This window comes from Giraffa tippelskirchi, chromosome 5 (assembly GCF_054371585.1).
Source record: "Giraffa tippelskirchi isolate mGirTip1 chromosome 5, T2T-mGirTip1v1.2.pri, whole genome shotgun sequence".
Taxonomy (NCBI): domain Eukaryota; kingdom Metazoa; phylum Chordata; class Mammalia; order Artiodactyla; family Giraffidae; genus Giraffa; species Giraffa tippelskirchi.
Window position 1 is genome coordinate 86,604,153 of NC_137279.1, and position 18,181 is coordinate 86,622,333.

The 18,181-nt window shown below is 45.4% G+C and overlaps 1 protein-coding gene across 4 annotated transcripts in view; it reads left to right on the forward strand.

Annotated features, from left to right (window-relative positions):
* Positions 1-782: 782 nt before the first annotated feature.
* The window catches only part of OLFML2B (olfactomedin like 2B), a 46,422-nt gene continuing 29,023 nt past the window's right edge, over positions 783-18,181 (forward strand). For all 4 annotated transcript variants that reach the window (XM_081491623.1, XM_081491624.1, XM_081491625.1 and 1 more), the window contains exons 1-3: positions 783-1,502; positions 3,966-4,229; positions 6,746-6,853. In XM_081491623.1, the coding sequence (XP_081347749.1) occupies positions 1,329-1,502; positions 3,966-4,229; positions 6,746-6,853 (546 nt within the window). In that variant the 5' untranslated portion in view covers positions 783-1,328. The remainder of the gene's footprint in view (positions 1,503-3,965; positions 4,230-6,745; positions 6,854-18,181) is intronic.

Consider the following 18,181-nt stretch of genomic DNA (forward strand, 5'->3'; position numbering starts at 1 on the left):
TCAAGGAGATCCAACCAGTCCATCCTAAAGGAGATCAGTCCTAGGTGTTCATTGAAAGGACTGATGTTGAAGCTGAAACTCCAATACTTTGGCCACCTGATGCGAAGAGCTGACTCATTTGAAAAGACCCTGATGCTGGGAAAGACTGAGGGCGGGAGAAGGGGACGACAGAAGATGAGATGGTTGGATGGCATCACCGACTCAATGGACAAGAGTTTGGGTAGACTCCGGGAATTGGTGATGGACAGGGAGGCCTGGCGTGCTGCGGTTCATGGGGTCGCAGAGTCGGACACGACTGAGCGACTGAACTGAACTGAGGACACTCCTGCAGGGAGTTCAATAGTTATCCTCTGGGTGGAGGTATTACCAGGTTCTAAAGCTGTGGCAGGCAAACAAACGACCAGTGGCGCTAAGTTCAAAGCTGCCAAGTGTCTTTCCAGCGTCGTCAAGGAAAAGAAACATCCAAGAGCAAATGTCCCTTCTGTCCTCCAGGTGCAATAAAAGGAGGGGGTGCCGAGGATCCATCTATACGGGCTCGCGCTTGGAGAGAGCTCTCGGTACCTACCTGTCAACCCAGAGGAAACTCGCTCCTCTCGGAGAGAATGGACACAAGGGATCCCCGAACTTCAAGGACCCTGCTCAGGGTAACTTCTCTCCCATTTGCGGTCAGATGAAAGAGGCGCCCTTCCGACGTCACCCCTGGAGGGCGTGAGCAGCAGCTGAGGTCGCGTGGGGGGCGGGGTCGGCTGGTCTCCCCACCGCCCGAGCCCAGGGCGCTTCCCGGTCCTCCTCCTCCTCCGCGCGGTAACTGGCTGCATCCCCGCGGCCCGGCACAATAGAGGCTCCGCCCTCCCTCCGCGCCAGCGCTTCGCGGCGCCCTGGCCCAGCAGCCCTCGCCACTGCCGCCGCTGCCGGCCCCGCACTCCCACAGGGCCCCGGTGCTCCTTCAGGCTTCCCGCCGCCCGCCCCGGCGCGCACCGCCCCGCTCGCATCCTCCTGGACCCATTCCCTCCACCTGAGCCCTCTCCAGAGGACGACGCGCTCGCCTTGCCACCTCCACCTTCCTTGTCACCTCCTCCTGCCCTGCGCCCCACTGTCTACCGGCTGATCGCGTCGGGAAGGAGATGACCAGGGTCTCTGGGGCGCACATTCCTGCCCTGCCCGGCCGCACCCAGCTCTAGAGCAGTCACTCCGGGGCTCCAGCCAAGACACCCTCTCGCCTCACTCCTTGCTGAGATACCCCGCCCCCCCCGCCCCCCTCCGCCCTCCTCCGCACCGGACCCCAGCCATTCTTCCAAGGGGCCGAGCTCCCTCTTGTCGCGTTCCTCATGGCCAAGTCTTTGCTGCTAGTTCTCTGCTTCGCTCTGGTTACGACTCGGGGCTGGGGGTACAGCACTCCCCCCTCCAGGACGACCGAGCCCCCAGATGTGCAGACGGTGGCACCCACAGAGGACGAGACTCTGCAAAACGAAGCAGACAACCAGGAGAACGTTTTATCTCAGGTAGGCTGCGAGTCCCATGCCCACTCCTTTTGCCTCCGTGATGGCAAGAGCCTTAAGACGGTCCTCGCTGAAGCGTTCGGAGGCAGCTGTTTGTCCCTCCATTACCAAAGTGGAGGGCTTTTGCTTTTCATTTATCAGAACATTTTCTTAACTGAAGAGACGTGGGTCCTCCTCTCAAAGTCATAGGGACTTTCAAGGTTACAGAATCAGGGAAAAGGAGAGGAGAAGGAAGGGGAGACACCTCACAACTCCCTGAGAAGAAAGAAAAAATATCAAAACCTTTTGGTTCAAGCGTTGTGGAAAGTATGGCCATCTCTTGTCTGTGTGGCTGTTTGTCAGAAGTGGAATGTGAAAACAGGCGGGCATGTTGGACGGAAGGCAGATGGTGTAACCCATGGGGAGATATTTCATGACACTGAGTGAGACACTCAGGGAGGAAACAGAACGGCAACAAGTGTGATGAATATAAGGTGAGCCCCAAACTGAGGGACTGATGATAAGGGCCCTCCTCATATTGGGGAGATAAAATGGAAATGCAGATCCACTCAGGTCTGGCAGATGGTGTAGGAGCGGGGAGTGACAGCGGATAGGGACAGGATCTGTAACATATCCTTTTACAAAGAGCTTTCACTTGTTTAATTTGACTCAATCCTCACGCATGCTTACTCCCATTCTATAGATAAGGACCATAAGGCTTGAAACAGTAAAGGCTCCTAGAGATGGGTAGAGCCAGGTCCTCTGACCATCTTCAGCCCTGATCTCATGACAGTAAAAAAACAGTTTTCTCTAGACTGCTTATTTCATGCTTTCCAGGACCGGCCTGATGATTGTGTGTTGGGTGTCACCTTAATCCTGAGGAGGAGGGATGGCTGAAAAAGGATCCCTATAGTGCTACCTCTGCCTTTACTAAGCCCTTTGACTGGGGTCTTTGACTCCTTCCTGTAGAAAGAATGATCGGCTCCAGTTTGGCATTTATCAAACATTAGTCACCTCACCCTTCCTTTAAAAATTATGCTAATACATGCCCTATACTCATCCATAACCTCACACTGACCCCTAAATCAAAAAGACTTAAAAATCCATCACATTGGGGCTCTGGAGGACCATCAACAAAAACTTTCCTGAAACTTGAGCCTCCTGAAAGGAAAGAATTCACCCAGAGTCTCTGAGTAGGGCTATATAGGAATCTAAGCAGAGTTTCAGAGAGCAGACAGCTATGATTTTCCATTAGTCCATAAAGACTGGCCACTTAAGTCATCTTGAACTACAACTCTGTCTTCCACTGATCCATTCTGCCTTTGACAACAGTCCTAACACAAATATTAGTATTAGAAGAAACCCAACCTCTGCAAGAAAAACATTACAAGACTTCTTTCCCCCAACTGCATCCCAGGAACATATCCACTCCAACAAGCTCAGAGCTTGCCTGCCAGGGTCATTAGTCAAAGGAAGGGAACTGTTCCCTGTGCCCACAGAGGGAGCCGTGACCTTGGGGATAGAGGATGTCTTGCGGAGGAGCTGGGGAGGAGCCTTGTCGCCAGCAAGTGCCTAGGATTGTGGTTCCAGCAAGCCTGCCATTGCATGTTTTCCTGCCTGGGCAAGCACTCAGAAGGAAATGTTTAGTGCTGTGGAGGCAGCAAGTGCTGCCAGTTTGCTTTCCTGGCTTTGGCCTGGGGTTTGGGTGCAGAAGCTATTCTAGGAGCCAAATGAACCCTTGGGCTGAGTAAACCTACTGACATCTGCATCTGTCTCTCTCCTCCCAGTTTCTTTTTTCCAAATCTAACTCATCCTTTGAGACCAGATCAGATACCACTTCCTTCTAGAAGCCTTCCCTCGTACCCAGCTAGAGCCACACTCTGTGGCCTTCTGTTTGTGCTCCCACTGGACTCCCACATCCGGGGTACTTATCTCTTCCTGCTTGGTGTGATCGTAACTTATAGACCTCTTGCACAGCAAGCTCTTGAGAGCAGACTCTCTGGCCCATTCATTGCTTTACCTCTCATAGCACCAAGCTCAGTCCCAAGGTGGCACTCAATAAATGGTGAATGAATGAAGGGGAACAGAAGCCAGAAGTCTTGAAATTGGAATGTCAGTTTTCCAATCCCTCCATCAGTCCTTTCTCCTTTCCCTTTTCAGTCTAAATCTGGATTCTAGCTAAGGCAAGTACTATTGGAAGAATGATGGAGCTTATTTGTTTTTTTCCTGTAAGCGATAAAAGACTAACACTCCCTGAGAAATGCACTGCTTTCCAAGATAAGTAAAGACAGCTGAACTCAGGGTGCCTTCCAGGAAATGCTAGAGTCAGCAAATTGTGTTGCGATGACCCCTTCAACTCCACACCAGAGTTATCGGAGACCTCTGGCTAGCAGGACATCTGACAAAGTAAATGTAGAGCCTTTTTCAGGACCCTGACTGATGCTAGTGTTTGCACAGCCCCAACCTGGTCTCCCTCTCTTTGTCTAGCTGCTGGGAGACTATGACAAAGTCAAGGCCGTGTCTGAGGGCTCGGACTGTCAGTGCAAGTGTGTAGTGCGACCCCTGGGCCGAGATGCCTGCCAGCGGGTCAACGAGGGGACCTCCAGGAAGGACGACTTCTATACAGTGGAGACCATCACCTCAGGCTCATCCTGCAAGTGTGCCTGTGTTGCACCTCCATCTGCCCTCAATCCCTGTGAGGGAGACTTCAGGCTCCAGAAGCTTCGGGAGGCAGACAGCCAGGACTTGAAGGTAGGACCTGGTGGAGGGTGATGCCTAGATGAGAGGGTGCCTTAGGGACCCATGAGTGTGACAAGGCTTTTGCTGGGGATCAAGGCCTTGGAGTAAGTGGGCCCTGTTTTAGCCTTTAAAGGAGGTCGGTCTCTGGGCCGGAGAGTGTTGCGTGTGGATCCAGAGCTGATGACCTGACAGACTGGTCATTTGCAACTCTGAGGGGGATGCCTAGAGCAAAGTATGCCTCCCTCTCTTTTGGAGCCAAGGAGGCCGGGCCTGGGAGCAGCTGCCAGACCCAGCTGGCCAAAAGAACTCAGCGTTCTTCCCCGGGAAAGTTACTGCCGTGATTTACTGTCAGCACAACAGGCACCCCAGAGACACACAGAGAGCAGTGAGCCATTAGTCCTCAGTGCCAGGGCTGGGTGACCCGGGGAAGAAGAGGCCTGGAGCCTGCTCTGGGTCCGGTCAGCAGACTGCAGTCCTATAGAGACACAGACCTAGAGAGCAAGGGTACGGATACCAAGGGGAAAGAGGGAGGTGGGAGGAACTGGGAGATTGGGATTGGCACATATATACTATTGATACTATATATAAAATATATAACTAATGAGAACATACTATATAGCACAGGGAACTCTACTTAATTCTCTGTGGTGACCTGAAGAGTTTCCCTAGTGGCTTAGATGGTAAAGGATCCGCCTGCAATGAGGGAGACCCAAGTTCAGTCCCTGGGTCGGAAAGATCCCCTGGAGGAGGGCATGGCAACCCACTCCAGTATTCTTTCCTGGAGAATTCCATGGACAGAGGAGCCTGGCGGGCTACAGTCCATGGGGTCTCAAAGAGTCAGACACGACTGAGCGAATGGGTGACCTGAATGGAAAGTAAATCCAAAGAGGAGAAGATATATGAATATCTGACATGACTTAGCAACTGAACAACAGCAATGATATGTACACGTATGGCCGATTCATTTTGCTGTACAGTAGAAACTAATACAACGTTGTAAAGCAACTATACTCACAGTTGGAATCCTATAATCCTGGACCACGGGGTGGGGAAACTCAGGTCCTATTTGGGGCAGCCACACAGGTCAGCTGAGGGCTTCATCTGATCGCCACCTTCCCCTCTTCATCTGTAGCGTGGGCTCATGGGATAAGCTTGATTTAGAGTCAGACTTCAGTTCAAATCGTTGCTAGTGCTTGCTGCATGGTGATAGGCAAGTTATTCAACTGGCCTGACCTCAGTCTCCTTGAATTAAAAAGTAGGAAGAATAACATCTACCTTTGCGGGTTTTGAGGATAGATGAGATGACAACTATTGAGTACTTGGCACAATGACTGACATATAGTTGGGGCTCGATAGACACATTCTAATAATAAACGACCATGTAAAGTGCTACTGCTATGCCAGAAGCTGGCACACACTTGGTAACGTGTCATCACTGATATTCCTTTAAGGAGAGTAGGGTTTACCAGTAAAATGTGTGTCCCAGAATTCAGCCATGTCACTCAGAGCTGCAGCTCTGCTGCAAAACAATTACTGAACCAAAGGCACAATCACTCAGTTATAGGATTGGACTCTAGGGGGGTTCTGAAACAATAGCAGGCAAAATTTTAGGAATCAGAGAATCATCACAGTACATACTAATTGGCTGCCCTTCCACGGCTCTCACCCAGGCTTCAGCTATCTTCCTCTGATGGAGAGGAAGGAGAGCTTTGAAACATGAGCATTTCACACACAGAGTTCTTATCTAACAGAAAGGCTGTGGAGCACAGGTATGTCCAGCAAACTCTTCCAGGGATAGTCCTTAGCAGGGAAGCTCACTTTAAGCATCTCTCATCAGCTTCCTGTGCCTAAACTTTGCATGACCTGGATGTCACCAGCACCTCAGCCACCTTTCTCCCACTGGCTCTGTACTGGCAGGAAGGACAGTGTCAAAAAAATTGAGACAGCTGGGTACTCTTTGACAACTTGCCACCTCAAAGGTGGGCCACTGGGTCTCTTTTACCTCCCAGGGGCAGTTTTGCTTTTAGTGCTAAGGTAAAGCTTGCTGGTATCTTCCAGGGACTTCAGCAGACAATGCATGTAAGTATTTCAGAAGCATATCCTCAAGGCACGCATGTTAATAAGCCACTTTGTTGAGTATTTATATATCACTTGTTATGGGCCAAGGTATTATGGGGAATCAAGGATGAAGATGACATAGCACTGCTTTCAAGGAGCTCACAGTCTAGTAGGAAAGACAGACATGCATCCAACTGATAGACTTAATAAAGGAAGTATAAACTGTTTGGTGAAGATATTCAGACCTCAGTTGACTTGTAGGATTCTTCTATTTTCTTAACCATGTATTCCAGTAGACAGAATACACCTACACTATTGGGTCTGCCTATCCACCCACACAAGTGCCAGGTTCTGAGGGCCACCTCTCAATTCCTGGCTAGTGGTTTCCCTGTCCAGCCTCCAACATGGAAACGTCTCCTTCTCGGTCTATCTGCACCAGCTTTGGACTGATGCCTGCCCTTGTTTCATAGCTCTCCACCATTATAGACATGCTGGAAGGAGCTTTCTATGGCTTGGATCTCCTGAAGCTGCATTCAGTTACCACCAAACTGGTGGGGCGAGTGGACAAATTGGAGGAGGTAAGGAAGATTCTGGATTTCTATATCTTTCTCTTGATCAAACCTCAAAGTGTATCAAAGTTAACCATAGCCTTTTTTTCAGAAAGCATGCACCCTGGTTATATTTAACTCATTATTCTTTGGAAAGAAAAAAATATACATAAAACACTCATCCAAAATCATGTCAAATTGTTGGTGATAAAAAGAAATAGTGAAATATAAATGTAAACACCTTCTTTTTTCCATATATAAGAACCACTAAATAATGTATATCTACTTTCACCTTGACTTCGAGGGAACTCAGAGCTGAATAAAATGTAAAAAGTACAATAAGCATCTTACTTCATATTTTAAGGTGGAATCATCTCTCTTCTGGGTATATGGTTATTAATTTCCTTTTTTAAAGAAACTATTCTGGTGCATGTCTCTGTGTGTGTCGGAGAGGAGGGGCAGTAATCCATCTCAAATCCATTTTAGAAAAAAAAGACATAAAATGTTTACTAATAAATAATACCCCTTATTGGAAACCATTCAGGCTGCTCACCCCCAGGAAAAGTAGACTAGTAATGTAATGTCCATAGACAGAGATGCATGTGTATGACTGAGTTCTAGAGAGATACATAGCTGGAGCTATGGTTTTCACAGCTGATGGAGGTTGAAGTCGTAAACAGTAATGTTGACATTGATTTGTTGTTGTAATGCTTCAACGTGTAAATAGCAATCATGTAATTGTCAGAAAAGGAATGATCATAGTTCAGCCTGATTGATGTGAAGTTTATTGACTGGCATCCAGTTCTTGAATGAATTCTTGAAACAGTGGCTCAAAGAGCCGCTGCTTCAAGTAGAAAACTATTTAATTTTTAGAATGTTAACGTAAGATGAATTTAATAATGAGATGACTGTAAATATAATATTATTCCTCATGAAAAAGTGGGCTTTTGGGGGTCTCTCATGGAGAAGCTGAGGCTCCCTGATAGGTGATTAGTTGAGATAGCAGATGTAAGTAAGAAGGTGTAAGTAAGGCTCTTCAGGGGGGCAAAAAGAGCCACTGGACCAGGAGTCAGGACAGTGAATTACTCTTTGTTTGGCACTCCCATGCAGCCATATCTCACTTTTTCCATCTGTAAAGTGGGAAAGGTCCGCTACCTACTTTGTGTGTTTGCTGAGGGGATAAAAGTTGAACTAATGATTTCATAAATGCTTTGAAATGGTTAAAAAAACAAAGCACTCAGGTTATGACCAGTGAGAGAGTGGGGGAAAATATCCCTCTGTTCTTTGCCAGGAGAACTGGGACAAGGATGATGAAATGTTATGGTTTCAAGGATTGATTTCAGCACACTCCTTACACTCCTAAAAATGTTCCCAGAAAGGGAACACCACATACAGATGGCCAACAAACACATGAAAAGATGCTCAAGATCACTGATTATTAGAGAAATGCAAATCAAAACTACAGTGACCTGTCAGAATGACCATCATCAAAAAAATCTACAAACAATAAATGCTGGAGAGAATGTGGAGAAAGGGGAACCCTCCTGTACTGTTGATGGGAATGTAAATTGATACAGCCACTGTGGAGAACAATATGGAGATTCCTTAAAAACCTAGGAATAACACTACCATATGACCCAGTAGGCCCACTACTGGGCATGTACCCTGAGAAACCCATAATTCAAAAAGACACATGTATCCCAATGTTCATTTCTGTTGAACATTTACAATAGTCAGGACATGGAAGCAACCTTGATGTCCATTGACAGATGAATGGATAAAGAAATTGTGGTACATATACACAATGGAATATTACTCAGCCAAAAAATAAACAAATTTGAGTCAGTTCTAATGAGGTGGATGAAACTAGAGCCTATTATACAGAGTGAAATAAATCAGAAAGAGAAAAACAAATATTCTATATTAATGCATATATATGGAATACAGAAAAATGGTACAGATGAACCTGCAGGGCAGAATCGAGAGTGTAACATTGACAAATATACACTACCATGTGTAAGAAGAGTCCGAAATGCTGTACTTGGATGCAATCTCTGAAACGACAGAATAATCTCTGTTCATTTCCCAGGCAAACCATTTAATATCAAGGTAATCCAAGTCTATGCCCCGACCAGTAATGCTGAAGAAGCTGAAGTTGAACGGTTCTATGAAGACCTACAAGACCTTCTAGAACTAACACCCCAAAAAGATGTCCTTTTCATTATAGGGGACTGGAATGCAAAAGTAGGAAGTCAAGAAACACCTGGAGTAACAGGCAAATTTGGCTTTGGAGTACAGAATGAATCAGGGCAAAGGCTAATAGAGTTCTGCCAAGAGAACGCACTGGTCATAGCAAACACCCTCTTCCAACAATACAAGAGAAAACTCTACAACTGGACATCACCAGATGGACAACATTGAAATCAGATTGATTATATTCTTTGCAGCCAAAGATGGAGAAGCTCTACACAGTCAGCAAAAACAAGACCGGGAGCTGACTGTGGCTCAGATCATGAACTCCGTATTGCCAAATTCAGACTTAAATTGAGAAAGTAGGGAAAACCACCAGACCATTCAGGTATGACCTAAATCAAATCTCTTATGATTATACAGTGGAAGTGAGAAATAGATTTAGCGGACTAGATCTGATAGACAGAGTGCCTGATGAACTATGGATGGAGGTTCGTGACATTGTTCAGGAGACAGGGATCAAGACCATCCCCAAGAAAAAGAAATGCAAAAAGGCAAAATGGCTGTCTGAGGAGGCCTTGCAAATAGCTGTGAAAAGAAGAGAAGCAAAAAGCAAAGGAGAAAAGGAAAGATATACCAATTTGAAAGCAGAGTTGCAAAGAATATCAAGGAGAGATAAGAAAGCCTTCTTCAGTGATCAGTGCAAAGAAATGGAGGAAAACAATAGAATAGAAAAGACTAGAGATCTCTTCAAGAAAATTAGAGATACTAAAGGAACATTTCATGCAAAGATAGGCTCAGTAAATGGCAGAAATGGTAGGGACCTAACAGAAGCAGAAGATATTAAGAAGAGGTGGCAAGAATACACAGAATAATTGTACAAAGAGGATCTTCATGACCCAGATAATCATGATGGTGTGATCACTCACCTAGAGCCAGTCATCCTGGAATGTGAAGTCAAGTGGGCCTTAGAAAGCATCACTATGAACAAAGCTAGTGGAGGTGATGGAATTCCATTTGAGCTATTTCAAATCCTAAAAGATGATGCTGTGAAAGTGCTGCACTCGATATGTCAGCAAATTTGGAAAACTCAGCAGTGGCCACAGGACTGGAAAAGGTCAGTTTTCATTCCAATCCCAAAGAAAGGCAATGCCAAAGAATGCTCAAACTACCACACAATTGTACTCATCTCACATGCTAGTAAAGTAATGCTCAAAATTCTCCAAGCCAGGCTTCAGCAATACGTGAACCGTGAACTTCCAGATGTTCAAGCTGGTTTTAGAAAAGGCAGAGGAACCAGAGATCAAATTTCCAACATCCGCTGGATCATCAAAAAAGCAAGAGAGTTCCAGAAAAACATCTATTTCTGCTTTATTGACTATGCCACAGCCTTTGACTGTGTGGATCACAATAAACTGTGGAAAATTCTTCAAGAGATGGGAATACCAGACCACTTGACCTGCCTCTTGAGAAACCTGTATGCAGGTCAGGAAGCAACAGTTAGAACTGGACATGGAACAACAGACTGGTTCCAAATAGAAAAGGAGTACGTCAAGGCTGTATATTGTCACCCTGCTTGTTTAACTTATATGCAGAGCACATTATGAGAATTGCTGAAGCACAAGCTGGAATCAAGATTGCCGGGAGAAATCTCAATAACCTCAGATATGCAGATGACACCACCCTAATGGCAGAAAGTGAAGAACTAAAGAGTCTCTTGATGAAAGTGAAAGAGGAGAGTGAGAAAGTTGGCTTGAAGCTCAACATTCAGAAAACTAAGATCATGGCATCCGGTCCCGTCACTTCATGGCAAATAGATGGGGATACAAGGAAACAGTGGCTGACTTTATTTTGGGGGGCTCCAAAATCACTGCAGATGATGATTGCAGCCATGAAAGTAAAAGACGCTTGCTCCTAGGGAGGAAAGTTATGACCAACCTAGACAGCATGTTAAAAAGCAGAGACATTACTTTGTCAACAAAGGTCCATCTAGTCAAGGCTATGGTTTTTCCAGTAGTCGTGTACGGATGTGAGAGTTGGACTATACAGAAAGTTGAACACTGAAGAATTGATGCTTTTGAACTGCGGTGCTGGAGAGGACTCTTGAGAGTCCCTTGGACTGCAAGGAGATCCAACCAGTCCATCCTAAAGTGGATCAGTCCTGGGTGTTCATTGGAAGGACTGATGTTGAAGCTGAGGCTCCAATACTTTGGCCACCTGATGCAGAGCTGGCTCATTTGAAAAGACCCAGATGCTGGGAAAGATTGAGGGTGGGAGGAGAAGGGGATGACAGAGGATGAGATGGTTGGATGGCATCACTGGCTCAATGGACATGAATTTAGGTAAACTGCGGGAGTTGGTGATGGACAGGGAGGCTTGGCATGGTGCGGTTCACGGGGTCGCAAAGAGTCAGACATGAGTGCGCGGCTGAACTGAACTGATGTATAAAACAGATAACTGATGGGAAGCTGCTGTATAACACGGGGAGCTTCGCCCAGTACTCTGTGATGACCTGGAGGAGTAGGATGGGGATCAGGTGGGAGGCAGGCACAAGCGGAAAGGTATACATGTATACTTATGGCTGCTTCATGTTGCTGTATGGCAGAAACCAACACAACATTGTAAAGCAATTATCCTTCAATTAAAAAATTTTTAAAAAGATAGAGAACACCAGAGCCTTCTCAACCTACCCGTAGCCTTAACTCCCTCAGTTCTGGGATGAAGTGCTGTCTGAACATGGCCGTTTGCTCTGGGAGGGTTGGTAGGTCCATAGTCCCTTCAGTTGTGAGGTCTAATGAGTGGGGTCAGGGTACTGGAGCCCAAACTTGGAGGCAGGCCAAGGTGGCCAATAGGATCTTCCCAGTCTATTCTTATCACCCCACTCCTCCTGGAGGGGCTCCCTAAGAGAATCAGACTACTTGCCATCTTGAGTCTTTCCTTTCCTGATAGTAATAGCTAGACTGATGGGATTAGGAATGATCAACACCATCCTACAACCAATGGACTTCATGCAGGCTTGGGATTCTTTCTTCTTTTTAGAACCACCTTCTGATTCTTTCAAATGGATTCAAAAGGAATTAGACCAGGATCCAATGGGATCTTCGAAGTTGAAAAGTACCTCTCTTTCTCTTGGCCCTTAGAACCATCCAGATGTGCAGGAACAGCAGTGACAGCCTCCTCTTCTGCTTTTACCTGACCTTGGCAGCCACAGGTTTTTCATTCTCTCTGGAGAACACAGCCTGGGAAAGATAGCTCTGGGGGTAGAACACAGTGTTCATGAGGCCAAGGTCAGGCACTCAGCCTCTGAGAAGGCCAGTGGGCTGAGCTTTGTTGAAGGGCTATAATCTGTTTCCAGCCTTGTCTACCAGCTGAGCCCTCTCTGCTGGCAAAGGATGGGGCTGTGGGTGAATTTGGTGCAATGCTGCTACCCAGCAGTATCTATCTTCTGAACAGTCACACAGTCACTGGGTTTTTGCCAAAACTAACCATCTCTTTGTCAGAACTATGGAATGTTTAGTAGCAAGAACTAGAACCTTTATAATCATTGTCATCATCATCCCTTATATTTGTATAGCATTAGTGGTTTTACTTAGTGGCTTCCCTGGGGGCTCAGTGGTAAAGGATCTGCCTGTAATGCAGGAACTGCAGGAGACATGGGTTCAATCCCTGGGAGGGCATGGCAACCCACTCCAGTATTCTTGCCTGGAGAATCCCGTGGACAGTGGAGCCTGGTGGGCTATAGCCCATGGGGTCACAAAGAGTTGGACACGACTGAAGCAACTTAGCAGCAGCAGCAGTAGTTTTAAAGCATCCCATTTACATTTAGTTTCTTTGTTCCTATGAGCTGGACAAGACATGAGACTAAAGGAAATTAAATGGCTTTCCTACAGACACAGTGCTGGGAAAGAATAGGCTGGAGATCAGGTCTTCTGGTTCCCTATCCAGGCTCTTTCTAATAAACCTTATAAGCTTCTTCAAATCATTGCTAGTTTCCCTGGGAGCATCAGTTTTTCCTAACCAGAACTTAGAGCAATAGTCATTCCAAGGGAATTTCTAGGCAGAACCATCGCCATATCCAATAAATCCTGTTAAATAGGATTAAAGCTGAGTTAGGGAAGGTCCCATCCAGTGAAAGTTTCCCCAACAGGCAGCCCAAGATGACGAGGTGCTTTGGTGTGACAGTGAATAATGACGGGCCTGGGCCTGGGCCCACAGACCAGAGTCTCTTGTCGTTGGGTCTGGCCAATCTTCTCCCGGCTCTTGCTGGCCAACTCTGTCTGCAGTCTGCGTACATTGAAAAGGCAGAATGTTGGGTAAATGGAAAAAACACTCTTTCTCCAGCCTGACTCTGCAGGAGGAATGGAATTGAACCTCTGCTCCTGGTCTTTGGATATTCTTGAATCCCAAGGAGAGTTCTTTGGAGGTCAGACCAGACAAAAGGGGTCAAATGGAGGGGCATTTTGCCCAGAGTAAGATCAGAACTTGGCAGAAGAAGTAGGCACATACACATGTGTACATCCACCTCGGCTCTGTAGAAGGATTTAAGAATGGAAACTCCATTTGCAGATGAAAGAGGAAGGAAAGAGAGAGAAATGGAATCTGAACTGTTGAGAATCTCACCTCTTGGTAAAGTGAGCTCTGGGAGCTCTGCTTGATGGAGTGATTTTGGTTGAGCTTGTGTTTTAAATGGTGAAAAATAGCACATGCATCAGAAAGTGTATCAACAATGAATGTACAGCTTAGCAAATCATTATAAAGCAAATACCCATGCAACCACCACCCAGCTCAAGAAACAGAGCAATGCTAACACCCCAAAAGCTCCCCACATGCCCTCTTCCCACTTATTAGGTTGGTGCAAATGTAATTACGGTTTTGGACTGTGAATTTTAAATCATTTTAACTAGGCTCAAACACAGCTTTATTAATCAAAAATAGGAACCATTACAATCAACACATTTTTGCCAATGAGAAATGTTTGATTATTCCTGTAGCATAAAAATCCATGCTTTGGGATTCAACAAACCCTCGGAAAGCATTTTCTGCATCCTGCTGGCTGTGGAAACATTTTCCTTGCAAAAAGTTGTCAAGATGCTTGAAAAAGTAGTAGTGGGTTGGCAAGAGGCCAGGTGAATATGGTGGATGTGGTAAAACTTGGTAGCCCAATTCATTCAACTTTTGAAGTGTTGGATGTGCAATGTGTGGTTGGGCGTTGTCGTGGAGAAGAATTGGGCCCTTTCTGCTGACTGAGGCAGGCTGCAGGCATTGCAGTTTTCATTGCATCTAATCGATCTGCTGAGCGTACTTCTCAGATGGAATGGTTTCACCAGGGTTCAGAAAGTTGTAGTGGATCAGACTGGCAGCAGACAACCAAACAGTGACCATGACCTTTTTTGGTGCAAGTTTGGCTTTGGGAAGTGCTTTGGAGCTTCTCGGTCCAACTGCTGAGCCAGTTATCGTATAAAATCCACTTTCCGTCACACGTAACAATCCAATTGAGAAATGGTTCACTGTTGTTTCATAGAATAAGAGAAGAGAGCACTTCAAAATGACAATTTTTAAAAATTTCCAGACAGCTCATGAGGCACCCACTTACTGAGCTTTTTCACCTTTGCAGTTTGTTTCAAATGCCAAACTACTGTAGAATGGTTGACGTTGAGTTCTTTGCCAACTTCTCATGTAGTTGTAAGAGGATTAGGTTCAATGATGGCTCTGAGTTGTCATTGTCAACTTCTTGTGTCCAGCCACTGTGCTCCTCAGCTTCAAGGCTCTCAACTCTTGCAAAACTTCTTGCACTGTACACCACTGCACTGTATGTTCATTAGCAGATCCTAGACTAGATGTGTGGTTGATGTTGCAAGATGTCTTGCCACTTTACAACCCATTTTTGAACTCAAATAAGAAAATTGCTCGAATTTGCTTTCTGTCTAACTTCATTTCCATAGTCCAAGGTAAATATCAAATAAACAGCAAGTAATGCCATAAGCAAAAAACCATAAAGCAAGAAATGCACATTAAAATGAGATATAACATGACCACATTTATTTAGAATATATTCCAATATCAAATGGCAAATTTCAACAATGCAAAACCTCAGTACCTTTTACCCCAGTCTAATATATCCCATCCCTGAAAGGAACCTCTATCCTTACTTTGTTAATCATCTTCCTCGCTTTTCTTTACAGTTTCATCACCTAAAGATACATCCCTAAATACAATAGTGTTGTTTGTTTTTTAACTTTAAATACATAGACTCCTACAGAAGTATGTGTGTATGTGTGTTAGGTTTCTTTCATTCAACTTAATGTTTTTATGTCAATTCTGTGGCTTGTAGTTCATTCATTTTTATTCCTGTGTAGTATTCTAATGTGAGATTATACCACAATTTGCTGATCTTGCCTACTGGTGGTGAATATGGGTGTTATTTTTAGTTTTGTAATTTATAGTAGCCCCAGGAGCACCCCTCTAAGAGCCCATCCCATACATGCATACATTTCTTTATGATATATAAGTAGGAATGAAACTACTGTGCTGTTATGCTTATCACCAGTTTTAAGGGATATGATTGGCCTTCCGCATCCACATGTCTTGCATCAGTAGATTCAACCACCATGGCCAAAATATTGGAGCTTCAGCATCAGTCCTTCCAATGAATAAAATGGTGTAGTATTTGCATAAAACCCACAGACGTCTTACCATGTACTTTATCTCATCTCTAGATTACTCACAATACCTAATACAATGCAAATGTTGTGTCAATATGTGTCAAATTCAATGTTTGCTTTTTGGAGCTTTGTGGAATTTTGGGGAGAATATTTATGATCCACCTGATGCAATGAGCTGATGGAAAAGACCCTGGGATGCTGAGAAAGATTGAGGGCAGGAGGAAAATGGGGTGACAGGATGAGATGGTTGGATGGCATCATAAACTCAATTGACAAGAGTTTGAGCAAACTCCAGGAGATAGTGAAGGACGGAGAAGCCTGGTGTGCTTCAGTCCGTGGGGTCAAGAAGAGTCTGACACAACTGAGCGACTGAACAACAACAATACCATTTTATATAAAGGACTTGAATGGATTCTCTTGTCTGTTCTAGGGGGTCCTAGAACTAATTTCCTGCAGATACTAAGGGACAACTTTATTGCCACACTGTTCTCCCAAGTGGCACCTCTAGCAGGGTGTGAATACTCCATACACATTCTTACCGAAACTTGGTATTGACAGACTTCCTAATTTTTATAAATTTGGAGCATGTATCTTAGTATAACCATTTCACTGTGTTTCAAAAACTTACGCCTCAAAACATCTCTCCTATTCACGTAGTGGAGGCCTGAAACCGCATGGGCATTCCTCTAGAACTGGTCCAAGTAAAAGGAACATCTAAGGTGGTCAGTGGTCCAAGAACTTTCAGTGTGGTAGATCCAGACTGACCCTTTTTTGAAAATGGCTGGGAAAGGGAAGGGGATGCAGGAAGTAGAGGTATGTATTGGAGTTGAGGTGGGTGTAGGCACAAATATGGGCTTCCCAGGTGACACTAGTGGTAAAGAACTCACCTGCCAATGCATAAGACGTAAGAGATGTGGGTTCGATCCCTGGGCAGGAAGATCCCCTGGAGAAGGGAATGGCAACCCATTCCAATATTATTGCCTGGAGAATCCCATGGACAGAGGAACCTGGCAGGCTACAGTCCATAGGGTCGCAAAGAGTCAGACACGGCTGAGTGACTAAGCATAGCACAGGTGCAGACTATAGGTGCACCAGGAGAAATAGGAATTAGAAGTCTAGAAGGAAAATCTGTAGCTTCCCAAGGCAAAGGCAGAACCTATTTATTACATGACCCTTTTCATTCAATGGCACAGATTCAGCTCAGAAGACTTTTGTTCCGAGTGCACTCAGAGATACAAAGACTTGTAGGCTGCTCAGGCCTAAAAATGCCTTCTGATGGCAGCAGGACAAGAGGCAGGGGTACACCTGCAGTACCACATACTGCTCCCAGGAGTGGATTTATTCTCGAAGTAAAGAAAAAGACAAACAGAGGGACAGGTCATTAAAATAATTTATTCTAGCTTCAAGGCTGTAGTTGAATTAAGTCATGCCCATAAAAACTGCAAAACTTTGTGAAGAAATGCCCCACCCCCACTTAGCTGCAGGACACCTGTCAACATTTATAATTACTTGGATGTGACTGTTTACACATGTGCTCTTGCATATGTGTGGGTGCCTATCCCAGGGTCTTAAAATAGATGCATGCCTACAAGCTTTCCAAAGTGTGATTTCTGTTGCCCAAGTGTATGTGTGTGGCTCTTTCCCTCACACCTGCCTGCTGGAGTTTGCAAACCCCATCCATGAATACAGATGGCACTGTGGAACCTTGTGTGTCATCTGAAGGCGTTTCTCCTGATAATGTTGCATCCAAGTGAGATTTAAAGTCTACGATGGATTTACCAGACCCAGAACTGGCCCTCTCCCCAGAATGTGCTGGCATAAGCATTGCTGAGGGCTTCTCCCCCAGACATAAGGATTTGGTGGCCTTTGTGTTTCTGGTCTGGAAGGCAAGATCAAAAGATTGTTCCTGACACTGGGGGATATATCTCTTTACCAACTAATGAGGAAATGTAACTTTTGTCTGTGCAGACCTGGCCATGAGTTAGGGGAGCTGTCTCTTTCCAAGCCTCTCCTTCCTGCCTCCCTCCACTCACATCGAGACACCAAGTGCACGCTCTTCTGATCATTCACAGAAGGGTTTGCTGTAAATCATTTCACTCTCCTCCTTACTCCAGTGTGGCCTTGGAAAGGAGTGTCACTCACCCTGCCTGACCAGAGTGTCCTCATCTGTGAAATGGGAAAAGATGGGATATAAGATTTCTAAGATATATTTCAGTTCCAATGTTAACTCAATTCATATCTTAGTTAAGGGCTCAGGTCAATATATTACCTCTCCTGGGGTTGTATACCCTTCAAATCTAATTTGTCACTGTGGCATGAAAGGTTTTCTTCTTGGCTAAAGGTGTTTATGGTGTGAGCATCCGTCCTACACCCACTGGCCTAGGAATATCTTGGAGCTGCCACGACGTAAGGGAGTGCATGGCCATACTTATAGGGTTTGTCATCAGAGGCCTGGAACTTCTTGCTCTTTATGTGTCTATCTTCCAGGCTCTGAACTTTTTGAGGA